This window comes from Panthera leo, chromosome C1 (assembly GCF_018350215.1).
Source record: "Panthera leo isolate Ple1 chromosome C1, P.leo_Ple1_pat1.1, whole genome shotgun sequence".
Classification (NCBI taxonomy): domain Eukaryota; kingdom Metazoa; phylum Chordata; class Mammalia; order Carnivora; family Felidae; genus Panthera; species Panthera leo.
The window spans coordinates 7,033,422-7,047,076 of NC_056686.1; the positions used below are offsets into that span (position 1 = coordinate 7,033,422).

Here is a 13,655-nt window from a genome sequence, read left to right on the forward strand (position 1 = left end):
TTTCCGGGGGAAGATAGGACACCAGGCCAGCAGAGGCTATCTGGCACAGCAGCTTATCAAGAGGAACGGCTTTTCAGACTTGGCAGGGAGAAGTCAGCCCTCTTCACTGGCCAGAAATTCTCCCGTCAGATACCAGCCTCCTGCATCCACGACCTTACCCAGCCCCCTCCCTGACAGCCTTGCTGTCCGTTACATATTAACGCAGCTGTTCAAGAGCGAAGGGAGTTAGGGGCACAGGACACACTTGGCTCCCCAGGTGTAGCTCATGTTGGGTAACCGCACGGTTGTAAAGCACTGGGCATCCTGCTGCCGATCCAGAACGAGGCTGCCCGTGAGTCCCGCCGGTGGTCCCTTCCTTCTAGGCTTCAGGCACTTGTCGTCTCTAGGACCTTATCCTTGGTGTTGTGGCTCTCCACTACTAGGTGAAGCCACACTCTTCAGTGGTCAAGAGTGTGGGCTCTGGAAGCAGACTGCTGGGGTTCAAGCACCGGCTCCGCTACCTATAAGCTAAGTGACCTTGGGCAAATTAGAGTTCTCTCTCAATGGGGATAATAAGCAGTTCTGATATAATGCTGGCAATAAGAGAGTTGCTTTACTTTTTTTTTTAAGTTTTATTTATTTATTTATTTTTAATTTTTTTTTTTTTTTTTTTACATTTATTTATTTTTGAGAGACAGAGAGAGACGGTGCAAGCAGGGGAGGGGCAGAGAGAGAGGGAGACACAGAATCCGAAGCAGGCTCCAGGCTCCGAGCTGTCGGCACAGAGCCCGACGGGGGGCTCGAACCCACGAACCGTGAGATCATGACCTGAGCTGAAGTCGGACACTTAACCAACTGAGCCACCCAGGCACCCCTAGTTTTATTTATTGAAGTAATCTCTACACCCAGCGTGGGGCTCAAACTCACAACTCCAAGATCAAGAGTCGCTTTTCCGACTGAGCCAGCCAGGTGCCCCAATAGAGTTGCTTTACAAAAGCCAGAGCATTCACTCAGTCGGGTTGTTACTGAATGCCTCCTGCGTCCCAGGGAGTCTGCCAAGAGCTGGAGTTACAGCTCTAAGCTTTCGCTTCCCTCCATTATGGGAATAATAATGACAATAATGATATTTATGGCATGGGATGTTGGGAAGATTTCATCAAATGATCCATGCAAAGGACTTAGTGGAGTGCTTAGCACATAATAAATAACTAATGTTAACTCTTATTATTGTGACACACACATAAAGCTTAGAATAGTAATCGCTACCATCTGTTGTGTTCCCAGGATCTCCTTACTTTCTATGCCCGGTAGCCAGTCCCTGGGCGCTACTGGCCAGCCTCCACGCTGACCCGGAAGTACTGGGTGCTGGTCAGCATCCATTCTGACTGATAGGCCTTGGGTGTACCTGTGGTTTACATGTTCTTAATATGACACAGCCTGGACCTCGGGCCAGAGGCTCTGAGCCATCTCCAGAGAGACAGTATTCTGGTTGGATGTTGTGAGAAGAGGATGTTCTACTGCTTTGTTGTTTTCTAGACACTATCAGGAGAAACTGGAGGCCAGTAGCTGTGATCACCAGCAGGACTCACCTAGGCTGGAGAGGCCTGGACGGAAAAGGAAGTGGGCTGAACAAAGACAAGATTTTAGTCAAAAGGAATTGCTAGAGCCAAAAACAAAAGGTCTGTATGTTTTATCAAGACTTACCGACTGGAGTGGATAAGATTGTAGTGCTGAGCAAGCCCCCTTTGTATTTTCATTTCATATTCAGGATGCTTGGCTGCCTGGAAAATGCCCCTTGTTAGTTTTGGGACCGGAGGGAGGGAAGGAGAGGAAGGAAAAGGCACCTTGAACTTCCTTCTCCTGCAGCGGTCCTTAACTTTTGCAGTTCCTACATCTCCTTTGAGAATCTGATTCGGATCAAAACTATGAACCCTCTAGCCAGAAAAACACATAGATGCATTCATTTTGACTCAGGGAGTTATTAGCAACGCAGACCCTGAAGCTGTGTTTTCTTCTTCCCAGATGTGCCAAAAGTAAAGCTGCTGTGTGGGGCAGATTTATTGGAATCGTTCGGTGTTCCCAATCTGTGGAAAAGTGAGGATATCACCCGAATTGTAGGAGACTATGGGCTCATCTGTATTACTCGGGCTGGAAACGATGCTGAGAAATTCATCTACGAATCCGACACACTGTGGAAACACCGGAACAACATTCACCTGGTAAATGAATGGATCACCAATGACATCTCCTCCACAAAGATCCGGCGAGCCCTCAGAAGGGGCCAGAGCATTCGCTACTTGGTGCCAGACCTTGTCCGAGAGTATATCGAAAAGCATGACCTGTACAGCCCTGAGAGTGAGGAGAGGAATGTTGGGGTCGTCCTGGCTCCCTTGCAGAAAAACACTGCAGAAGCTAACTCGTGACTCCTGCACTTTGGACTTGTCTGTTGGGAATGTGAAAGAGTCTGGGTGTTAGTGACTGGGAAGAAGAATCGTGATCCTGTTCATAAACTAAAGCTTTTTAAAAGTTTGGTAAAAATCACCAGTAGATGAAAATATGGTTTGTCTTTTTTTTTTTTTTTTTTTTTTTTAATGTAGTGCTTTTTTAAAAAAAAAAAACAAACATGTTTATTTGGAGAGAGAGCGAGCGGGAGAAGGTCAGAGAGAAAGAGGGAGAGAGAGAATCCCAAGCAGGCTCCTCACTGTCAGTGCAGAGCCCAACGTAGGGTTCGATTCTGTGAACTGTGAGATTATGACCTGAGCCAAATTAGGAATTGGATGCTCAACTGACTGAGCCACCCAGGCGCCCCTACGTCTATCTTTTTATTGGAAATTGTCAAAATGGATGTTTTCAAGATGGTCTTTTTTTTTTTTTTTTTTTTCTTAAAGAATGTACAAATCCTTTAATCTTTAAAACAAGGGATTAGCAGCACTAAAACCAGAAGACATTCAACTATACTAACTACAAATAAGTCAGAAAGGACCTCTCTGGTCTACCACATAAGCGGAGCAAAGTGGGAAAGCAAGAGTCCATTTAAAATCTTAACTTCAGTTAGAAAGGGAATTAACATTTTATGCGTGCCCATTTCTAGGCATTCTTCACCGAGGGGGCCAAGGAAACAATTCTTAAAGTAGTGATCGTGTAAAATGCACCGCTGATCGGTCATCTTCAGCTACGCAGGATACAGGTTGTGAATACACCTGGCAGAAACCGTGCTAACGATTCAGTCTCTCTGGCACACGTCGGAAATTGGCCACTTCAGCTCTGCCAAGACGCACCTCCCTGGAGCTTTACCTTTGGAGGCTGGGAGAAAGGTCCAGGCCCTCAGAGAGTCAGAAAGGTGCACAGGTGTTTCTGATGCCCACCAGAGGCAGAGAAACAGTCTGGGGAAGGGAATTGCATCCTGTTTCATAAACTAAATCTTACAAGTTTGGTAAAAAATCAGTAGTAAATTAAAAGGTTGTACATTATGTGTGTTCTCTTAGCACGGCCTCTCGTGGCTCTGTCCGTCTGCCCTTTTGCCGTCTCTGCAGGAACAACTTCAGAGATGTTATCATGCTACCTGGAACAGAGAGGACCGCGGAGAACGAGGGATCCTGTTTAAGGGTTTTATTAAGTGTCCGTGCTCTTAGCCTTTCTTGACAGCTTAATAATCAAAAGATGAACGAAGGTCTTAAGAACATGAGAAATGCCTCACTGAGTCAGCTCAGCAGTCCTTCTGGCTCAGAATCTCAGAAGAACACTCTGTGATCTCACTCTAAAATTCTCTGTTGAGTTTCCCAAGAGCCCCTCTGTTCCTGCTCTGGCCCACCGTGAACCTGCCATGTGTGAATTTAAGCAGTAAAAGGGTCTACTTTCTTACACTTCTTCTCATCCTTTTGTCTGGATTTTAACCAAAGTAGAACTCCCAAATAATAATCGAAGTCATAGTTTCTATGTTACAAATGCAAGCTTGTTATATATAGTTTGATGCATTATGATTTTGTGGAAATTTTACCAATTGGTAAAGCAAAAAAGACCAGAAATAGCTTTTATAGAGTAGTTTCATGTTGCATGAAAATTATCCTGTGATAAAAAGTTCACTTTCTGATGCAAATAGAATAATTTACCTTTTTTCAATTTATATTTTATACCTACACCATTCTAGATGAAGGATTAATAACCCTGCCAAAGAAAAATACAGCTGTGTGGTTGTACAGTCAAATCTGAATCCACAGTTCGAAAAGGGAAAATATTAAAGCTGGCAAACAAATAAAATCTTTAAAAGAAAAAAAGAGAGGGTGGGGAGAGTCCCTGGCTGGCTCAGCAGTCAGTAGAGCGTGCGACTCTTGACCTCAGGGTTGTAAGTTCGAGCCCCACGTTGGGTATAGAGATTATTTAAAATAGCATCTTTTTTTTTAATGTTGATTTATTTATTTTGAGAGAGAATCCCAAGCAGCCTACATACACGCTGCCAGCACAGAGCCCCATGCAAGCCTTGATCTCATGAACCATGAGATCGTGACCTGAGCTGAAATCAAGAGTTGGTTGCTTAACTAACTGAGCCACTCGGGCACCCCCCAAAAATAAAACCCTAAAGAAAAAGCTGGCCAACGTACCCTACCGCTACTTATTCCTTTCTTTTCTTTTTAAGTGAGAGAGGGCAAGGTGGAGGAGAGGAGCAGAGGGAGAGAAAGAGAATCCCAAGGTCCTCGCTCAGCATGGAGCCCATCGCAGGGATCAGTTCCACAATCCTGGGATCACAACCCACGCCAAAATCAAGAGCTGAACACTCAACCGACTAAGTCATCCAGCCGCCCCTGACTTATTCTTACTAAAGCCAACAGGCCAACTTCACAAAGACCTTGAGGGGGTGCAGAGCCTGGCACCAGTAGGGTTCAGTCTCTCTCTGCTGAAGGAGTGGTGGGTTAGAATCTCAGACCACAGAGATGAAGGTCATTTCTTCCTCTCCTTGACTTTCTGGAGTTGAGAGTTGAAGCAATATTGAAAAATAACCGCCTAGAATAGATGAAGCTACCGAAATGAAACTTCGATTTCTTCTGGAAAACCGCACTTAGTCCAGCTGGTATGGGTGCCAACTGCAGAAAGGTTACATTGCCAGAAACTTCTCTTTTATTTTGTAGAAACTTCTCTTGTAACGTGCCTTCCTACCTAGAAGTGCCCAGCCTGCCCAGCTGTGAGTATACTGACCTCAGGATCCACTGGATAAAAATAAAGCGTTTGGGAGCCTCCCAGGAGACTTGGTAATAGTGAAACAAGCCTGTTGTGCTGTTTATGAATCGATACCTTTGTACACAGAACGACCTGCTTCGCCTTTTGTCCTAGTACCAAAAATGCTGCTAACCCCACAGCTTCATAACATAGTTTTGGGTGACCTCCAGGGGAGAATTTCCTGTTTTGATAATGGAAATTAGAACAATGCACTTCACAGGGGAATAAATACTAATAACTGTTGTGACTTCCATCGAGGAAGAAGAAAATATGCCACTGTACTTCCTATCATCTCTTTTTCCTAATTTGCTTTTGTAACAATTTTGAGTTTAGGAAATATGTGAAGCTGGTATTTTTGTATTTGACGCTGGTGTTTATGAAGTGTCGTGCTCCTTTACTCCTTACCTTGTATAATTTGAATGCAGCAAATGAATAAAAGTCCCTTACTGGCTGAATATACAACATACGGAGGGATTTTTGTTTGTTTTCCTGTTTAGGGGACAAATGTGATAAGAGGTGTGGGTTCTCCTTGATGACCAAGGTAGAGACTGAGCCAGAGGGATGATTTACGGTCATCTGCTTGATCAGAGGTCATCTGCTTTCTCTTTCCGCCACCCTGAGGGTCTCTGCACAGGGTGGAAGGAAGCGTTTCCTCAGGGTCAGCGTGCATGGTAGTGGTAGGATTGCTGATTTTCTTGTTTTGTTTTGTTTATTTGCTTGTTTTTAAGATTGCTGTTTTTCTGACCCCAACCTCTGCTTCACTTCCGGCCGAGCCCAGAGGCCACTATATTGTGAAACGGGCTCCTTTAACATTTACTTCTGGGTGTCATAGGACGTCCCCTCCACCGCCGTGCTCCTGCCCGCTCCCACAGGCCTCATGATCTGAAACATCCTCCACGGCTTCCACGCAGCTGTGAGGATGTCCAGTGTCTGCCTCTGAAATCTGTATCTAGTTTACCAGGTAAACTCGTGCCGCTTGAGCTTCGTACTGCCAACACTTCTTGTGTGCTGGGTGTGTGTGAGTCCTAAAGAAACGAGGCACAGTTGGGTGCTGTGTAAATGATAAACCCAAGGCCTGATCAAAGCCTGTGCCCCTCACGTCTTTGTGTCTTATGTAGCACGCTACTTTTTTTTTTTTTTTTTTTTTAATTTTTCAAAGTCTATTTTGAGAGAGAAAATCCCATTCAGACTCTGCACAGTTACTGCCAAACCTGACTTAGGGCTCGAACCCGTGAACTGTGAGATCATCTGAGCCCAAATCAAGAGTTGGGCACTCAACTGACTGAGACACCCTGAGGCACCCTGTAACATACTACTCCTCAAAGAATAAAGTTTTAGCCAAATCCTTTTTTTAAAAAATTAATGTTTATTTTTGAGCGAGAGACAGAGTGCAAGAAGGGGAGGGCAGAGAGAGAGAGAGAGAGACAGAATCTGAAGCAGGCTTTAGGCTCCAAGCTGTCAGCACAGAGCCCAGTGTGGGCTCTGAACCGTGACATCATGAGCTGAAGTTGGACCCTTAACCACCGGAGCCTCCCAGGCGCCCCTTTTAGCCAGATCTTGACATTTTCACCCATCCAAGTGGAGGAGTACAAATAAATAAAACTTTAACCATAGGGTAATCTGATGGTGATGTGTGCTGTGTTCTGTCTACACAGAAGGACTAAGTGGAACCCGCCCGATGTTAGCCAAGTGCTTGGAATAGGGGCAGTGAATACCCAGAGGGAGGAGGTGATAGTCACAGTTCAGTTTCTTTTCAGAATTGTATTTAAATCCAAGTTAATTAACATACAGTGTAATAATGGTTTCAGGAGTAGAATTTAGTGATTCATCACTTGCATACGACACCCAATGCTCATCCCAGCAAGTGCCCTCCTTAATGCCCATGCCCTACCCACCTCCCCTCCAGCAACCCTCAGATTGTTCTCTGTGTTTAAGAGTTTCATGGTTTGCCTCCCTCTCTGTTTTTATCCTATTTTTCTTCCCTTCTCCTGTATTCATCTGTTGTGTTTCTTAAATTCCACGTAGGAGTATACGATATTTGTCTTTCTCTGACTGACTTATTTCACTTAGTATACTACCCTCCAGTTCCATCCATGTTGTTGCAAATGGACTCTTTATCGCCGAGTCATATTCCACTGTGTATATATGCCACAACTTCTCAGTTGATGGACATTTGGGCTCTTTCCATACTTTGGCTGTTGTTGATAGTGCTGCTATAAATATTGGGGTGCATGTGCCCCTTTGAATCAGCGTCTTCGTATCCTTTGGATAAATTCCTAGTAGTGCAATTGTTGGGTCGTAGGGTAGCTCTATTTTTAATTTTCTGAAGAACCTCCATACTGTTTTCCAGAGTGGCTGCACCAGTCTGCATTCCCACCAGCAGTGCAAAAGTGTTCCCCTTTCTCCGTATCCTCGACAACATCTGTTGTTTCAGAGTTGTTCATTTTAGTGTAGTTTGCTTTTAATCAGCAAAAGAAAAAGAAAGAAAGAAACCGCCCAGATGCCCATTCCAGCACCATAGTGCAACCCTGTAGCACTGTTGCAAGACAGAGCAGAAGCTTCTGTTTCAGAGGCGGGTTTCGCACCAGTCAGTTGACTGGGGCAGGGTGGGGCCATTGGCTCTCAGAATCTCTTCCTGTAAAATAATGCAGTGATCTCTGGGGACCTTCCAGCTCTGAAATGCGATTGACCCAGTGGAGAGCTGCCACCTGTCCCTTCTCTTGTGCGTGAGCAGAAAGCATTTCTGGGAACACTGTTAAGACGTGAAGTGCCAAGGGGAGCACACAAGTTCAGGACCATCTCTGCCACCAGGTTGCCTACAGTTAGGAGGTGAGAAAAACAAGACTACGTTTTGAGCATCAGCAAGCATCCAGAATCCCTCCTGATGGTTTCCTCAAAACGAGCACACTAGGGCCCTGCAGGACAGGAAACCAGGATGGAAGACGTTCCCGAGGGAGCTCCTTATACTATAAATTATTTGTTATTTATCTGAAGTCCAAGGAGTCCTATTTCTGTTCTGCTTTTTGGGCTTTTGTTTTTCCAACCTTGGGAGGAACAACTTATGAGGAGGTACAGAGAATAGGCATGACATTGGTATAACAATTATACTAAGGGCTTGCAGGAGGACCAGAGAAGCAGAGGAAGGTCAAGGAAGAAAGGAGGGATTTTTTTGTAAAAATCATTTGCCCAGGGCACTAGGCTGGCTCAGCTGGAGGAGCATGTGACTCTTGACCCTGGAGTCATGAGTTTGCGCCCCCTCTGCGTATAGAGATTACTTAAATAACTAAAACTTTAAAAAAAATAAATAGGGACACCTGGGCGGTTCAGTCTGTTAAGCGTCTGACTTCAGCTCAGGTCATGATCTCACAGTCTGTGAGTTTGAGCCCCACGTCGGGCTCTGTGCTGACAGTTCAGAGCTTGGAGCCTGCTTCGGATTTTGTGTCTCCCTCTCTCTCTCTGCTCCTCCCCACTTACACTCTGTCTCTCTCTTTCAAAAGTAAATAAACATTAAACAAAATTTTTTTAATAAAGAAGTCAGGGTTGCGTGAGTGGCTCAGTCTGTTAAGCGTCTGACTCTTGATCTTGGCTCAGGTCATGATCACGTGGTTTGTTAGATCGAGCCCCACGTGGGGCTTTCACGCTCACAGCGGGGAGCCTGCTTGGGGTTCTCTCTCTGCTTTTCCCCCACTGGCACCCACTCTGTCTCTCTCCAAATAAATAAATAAACATAAAAAAAATAATTAAAATTTTCTCAGAATAAAAAATAAAATATCACTTGTTCTGTTCAGTCTTCCCCAGGGTCTCGGGAACAACGGCTGAATGGAAAATCAGTGAGAATGAGTGAGAGCCCCAGATTTTGATGGCCTCGCTGGCATCATTCACTCTGCAGCACAGCACAGAAGAGGGGGGCCCACTGGGATTTGTTTGTCTCAGCTCGTGGAGGCAAAGCCCCAGGTACCTTCTTCAAGGTAGATTCTTGGCATCCAAAGTTTCTCTTGATTAATAGGCTTTAAAATAGGGCAGCTAAAAGCATCAGTGTCACCAAAGCTGAAAACCTGAGATTCTGGCCACACAGTGCTTACTGAAAGAGGAGCACTCCTGGGGCACCTGGGTGGCTCAGTCCATTAAGCGTCCGACTTTGGCTCAGGTCATGATCTTGCAGTTTGTGAGTCCAAGCCCCGAGGTGGGCTCTGTGCTGACAGCTCAGAGCCTGGAGCCTGCTCCAGATTCTGTGTGTGTCTCTCTCTCTGCCCCTCCCCTGCTGACGCTCTGTTTCTCTCTCCTTCAAGGAAAAAAAAAAAAAAAAAAGTAGCACTCCTGAAGTAGTATTTTATTTAACGTTTGCTAAGTAGCCTCAGCAAGTTAAACACACTCAGAACTGAACTATCATTAGCTCTTCTGTCCTCAAACAGGTTTAAAAAGGCAAATAAGTTACTTAGGGAGATAAGAGTAACTTAATTTTATTTATTTTCTATGTCAGGGTATTTTCCACTGAAGCTCAGCTCCAGGTAGTCTGAACAATAAGGATACTTACACCCAGAAGTACAGACAGAGGGCAGGGTCCGGGGTGCACGGGTGCAGTGACCCAGTGGTGTCATCAGAGACCCAGGGTCTTTCCATTCCTTTACTCTGTAGGGCACAGTGTCCTAAGTCTGGTGTTCCTCGAGTTGTAGAACAAGACTTCCTTGTCCACGTTCAAAACTGGAGAAAGGCGGGCTCCCCAGGGCTTTGTAAAACCAACGAAACAGCTTTCCCAACAGGCCTATCAAACTTATCAGTATATATCCTTGGCTGAATCAAATTCATTGAAACCTGCTTGTCCTTAAAACCAATCACTGTCAAAGGAGCTAGGGTTTCTGTGATTGCCTTAACCTTAAACTCAGCCAGATCTTATGCTGGGCCCGGGCCAAGCTCCCTGATGGCAGTGCTTCCCTGCCCTAGGGAGTGGAAATACGGATGGCATGAAGTGCCCACAGTGTCCACGCCACTCTTTGTTGAACCAGTACCAGACTCCATTGGGACGTGAGTAGATACACTGCAGGTGCCCATCATTGATTAAGTTTATTTATTTATTTTGAGAGAGACAGACACAGCATAAGTGGGGGAGGAGCAGAGAGAGAGGGAGAGGGGGAGAGAGAGAGAGAGAGAGAGAGAGAGAGAGAGAGAGAGAGAGTGTCTCAAGTAGGCTCTGTGCTGCCAGCTCAGAGTCTGATGCAGGGCTGGAACCCATGAAGCCGAGAGATCATATCCTGACCCAAAACAGTAAGACTCTTAACCAACTGAGCCACCCCCCCCCCCCCGCCATCTGTTTCTGTCAAGGAGGAGCAGTGTTGGTACACAGGTTGAGGACCCCATCTTGGCTATAATTTTATGATTTACTTTGACAATATCAAATGAAGGAAAGAAAGGGCTCAAATTGGCTAAATAAATTCCACCTCTCTTTCCAGAGATAACTTTTGGTCCTCATTCAGAAGAAAGATCGTAGAATTATGGAGGAGTGGGGTGCCTGGGTGGTTAAGCATTGACATCGGCTTAGGTCACGATCTCACAGTTCATGAGTGTGAGCCCCACATCGGGTTCTCTGCTGTCATTGCAGAGCCTGCTTTGGATCCTCTGTCCCCCTGTCTCTCCGATGCTCTCTCTCTCTTTCAAAAGTAAATAAACTTAAAAAAAAAAAAAAAAAAAAAAAAGGATTGTGGAGGAGAAAATTACTCTCTATCCCATGGCCAAGCCTATGTCCACTTCAACTGAAGTTCAACTCTATCCATGCTAGATGGCCCTTGCTCAAGTTGGCCAAAAGCCATACCAACCAGCACAAATGCTAAAATTATTAGTAGTTATTTCTGTGACTTTCATTTTCAGGCCAACATTTAGAACAATACAATTTTTAGGGTAGGAAGTAAGTTATGACTTCTTCGTGTCCTGTGCCCTTAGTTTTCTGGAATTTAAACAGGCTTCATGCTCCAGAAATCTGGTCAGAGTTCATAGTGCTGTGCCCTTTAAATGGCAAGATATAGCTAATCCCAGGCTTTGGAATCAGCCTGCCACATTCCACCGAGGGAATCGATGTCTTACAGTAGGAGAATCACCAGTCTTATTCTGGGCAAGGCAGTGCCACTCTGGCTTCTCAGTAAAAATGACGTTTCTCTTTCGGAAAAGGTCGTAGTCATTCAGCCAACATTTATGGAGCACTCGCCCTACGGATGCTGTAGAGGCAAATGAGATGAACATGGTCTCTGCCCTTGGCATTTGAATGAAAAAGTCGATTAACAAACCAAGAAAAGATAACTGTGGGTTATGATAATTATGAAGGAAGTAGAAGAGATGTGATGCAGAGTAAATGGATAGCAGAAGTATATCAGAAGGCTGTTCTGGAAAGATGACTCTTAGAGATTTAAAAAAAAAATTTTTTTTAATGCTCATTTATTTTTGAAAGGGAGACAGAGCGCAAGTGGGGCAGAGAGAGAGGGAGACACAGAATCTGAAGCAGGCTCCAGGCTCTGAGCTGTCAGCACAGAGCCGGATGTGGAGCTCAAACCCACGAACTGTGAGATCATGACGTGAGCCGAAGTCGGATGCTTGACTGACTGAACCACCCAGGTGCCCCCAACTCGTAGGAATTTTTGAAGAGAGTCAAGTATTTTTTTTGTCCAAGTTCTAAACCAACTGAAAAATAAGATGAAAAAAGCAACAGATGAATGAAAATAGCATCTTTTTAAAAATTCAAAAAAAGATTTTTTTTACTTTATTTATTTTGAGAGAGAGAGAGAGGGAGAGAGAGAATCCCAAGCTAGCAGTGGAGGGCCTGATGTAGGACTCGATCTCAAGAGTCAGACACTCAACCGAGCCATCCAGGTGCCTCTCTTTAAAAAAATTTTTTTGTTGTTGTTAAGTACCCTGTATGCCCAACATGGGCTTGAACTCATCACCCCAACATCAAGAGCCACATCCTCCACCAACTGAGCCGAGTGGGCACCCTGAAAATAGCATCTTAATGACTGAGAAAGTCTGGTAAAAGTTCGGGGTTGGGGGCTCCTGGGTGGCTTGGTTGGTTAAGCATCCGACTTCGGCTCAGGTCATGATCTCACGGCTCATGGTTAAGCCCTGCGTTAGACTCTGTGCTGACAGCTCAGAGACTGGAGCCTGCTTCGGATTCTGTGTCTGCCCCCCCTCTGCTCGCGTTCTGTCTCTCTGTCTCAAAGAGAAATAAGCATTTTAAAAAATTTTTAAAAAAGGTTCGGAGTTGAAGCTTGGTGTGAAGGTCAGAGCAGAATAGGTAACCGTGACGAATTATGTGTTGTCCAAGATGCAATGTTACAAGATCTCCCATCCCACTTGCTCTTCTTAAAATGTGACTGTGAGAAACGAGGTCCGCGTTTGTTCCCTTTGGATTTGGGTAAGCCTGTGACCCTGGTGGAAATGATGTTATGTAACTTTTGAGACTAGGTCATAAGACAGTACAGCATCTTACTGGTTCTCTTGGGATGCTCTCTCTTAGAGCCCAGCCACCCATGCTGTGGGGGAGCCAAAACAGCCCATGGACGGACCCCCACGGAAAGGAACCTGGCTCCCAGCCACACAGATAGCCAGCACTCATTTGCCAGCCGTGAGAGTGAGCCGTTTTGGAGGCGTCTTCTCCCACTCTGCCAACTGGAGTCGTTACCCCAGCTGATGCTACGTGGAACCCGGATCAGCCATCCTCTGTGAGCTATACCCAAATTGCAGATTAATGAGGAAATTAATTATTTTTTGTTATTTTTTAAGCCATTAAGTTTGAGTGGGGGCAAAAATAACCTATACACTAACTCCCCCAGTCTAGACTTTGGACCAGTCTACCAGGGAGAAGAAAAAAAATTGAGATACCCTGTGTTTAAAGTGTTTGATAGATGAACTCTACCTTAGTAGAGAAAGAATGGTTCAGTGACTGTTGTTCCTAAGGCAAGCCACACATTCTCGTTTTCCAGGAATTTTTCCACTTCTAGCAGTGAAAATCCCAGGTGTTGGGCATTCCTTCAGTCCTGGGGAAGCCGGGATGGGTGGTCACCCTAGTTGCCCCCAAGCAGAGAACTGTTCCGCTTCCCCGAGAATGAAGTAGGTTTGGAAAGAGGCCAGGTGTTTAGGAGAAATTCCTCTTAGTGGAGAGCATGATTAGAAAGGACTGTTGTGCTAATTGAACGACCTCGGGCAATTTCTCTTTGTCTCAGTTTTTGTCTCCGTCAAATGGACATAATAAAGTAACTACTGGAGAAGTAGGATTTTGTGACAAATGGTAATATACATAGTAAGCACTCAATAAATATTAACTATTGATATATTTGAGTGTGGGGCTCCTGGGTGTCTCAGTCAGTAGAACATGGCGACTCTTGATCCTGGGGTTATAAGTTTGAGCCCTACATAGGGAGATTACTTAAAAATAAAATCTTAAAAAAAAAAAAATACATGGGTGAGGTCATAAATGGATTTCT

General features: G+C 45.0%; 1 protein-coding gene across 12 annotated transcripts in view; it reads left to right on the plus strand.

Annotated features, from left to right (window-relative positions):
- Positions 1 to 13,655, plus strand: part of NMNAT1 (nicotinamide nucleotide adenylyltransferase 1) — a 51,112-nt gene that overhangs the window by 21,725 nt on the left and 15,732 nt on the right. For 4 of the 12 annotated variants that reach the window (XM_042951394.1, XM_042951393.1, XM_042951395.1 and 1 more), the window contains 2 exons: positions 1,516 to 1,658; positions 2,002 to 2,562. In XM_042951394.1, coding sequence (XP_042807328.1) covers positions 1,516 to 1,658; positions 2,002 to 2,402 — 544 coding nt within the window. In that variant the 3' untranslated portion in view covers positions 2,403 to 2,562. Of the gene's footprint in view, positions 1 to 1,515; positions 1,659 to 2,001; positions 2,563 to 4,612; positions 4,651 to 5,102; positions 5,657 to 8,978; positions 9,159 to 10,131; positions 10,213 to 12,688; positions 12,894 to 13,655 lie in introns of those variants that run through there. The other 8 variants (XM_042951391.1, XM_042951390.1, XR_006205902.1 and 5 more) reach the window with 7 other exon arrangements.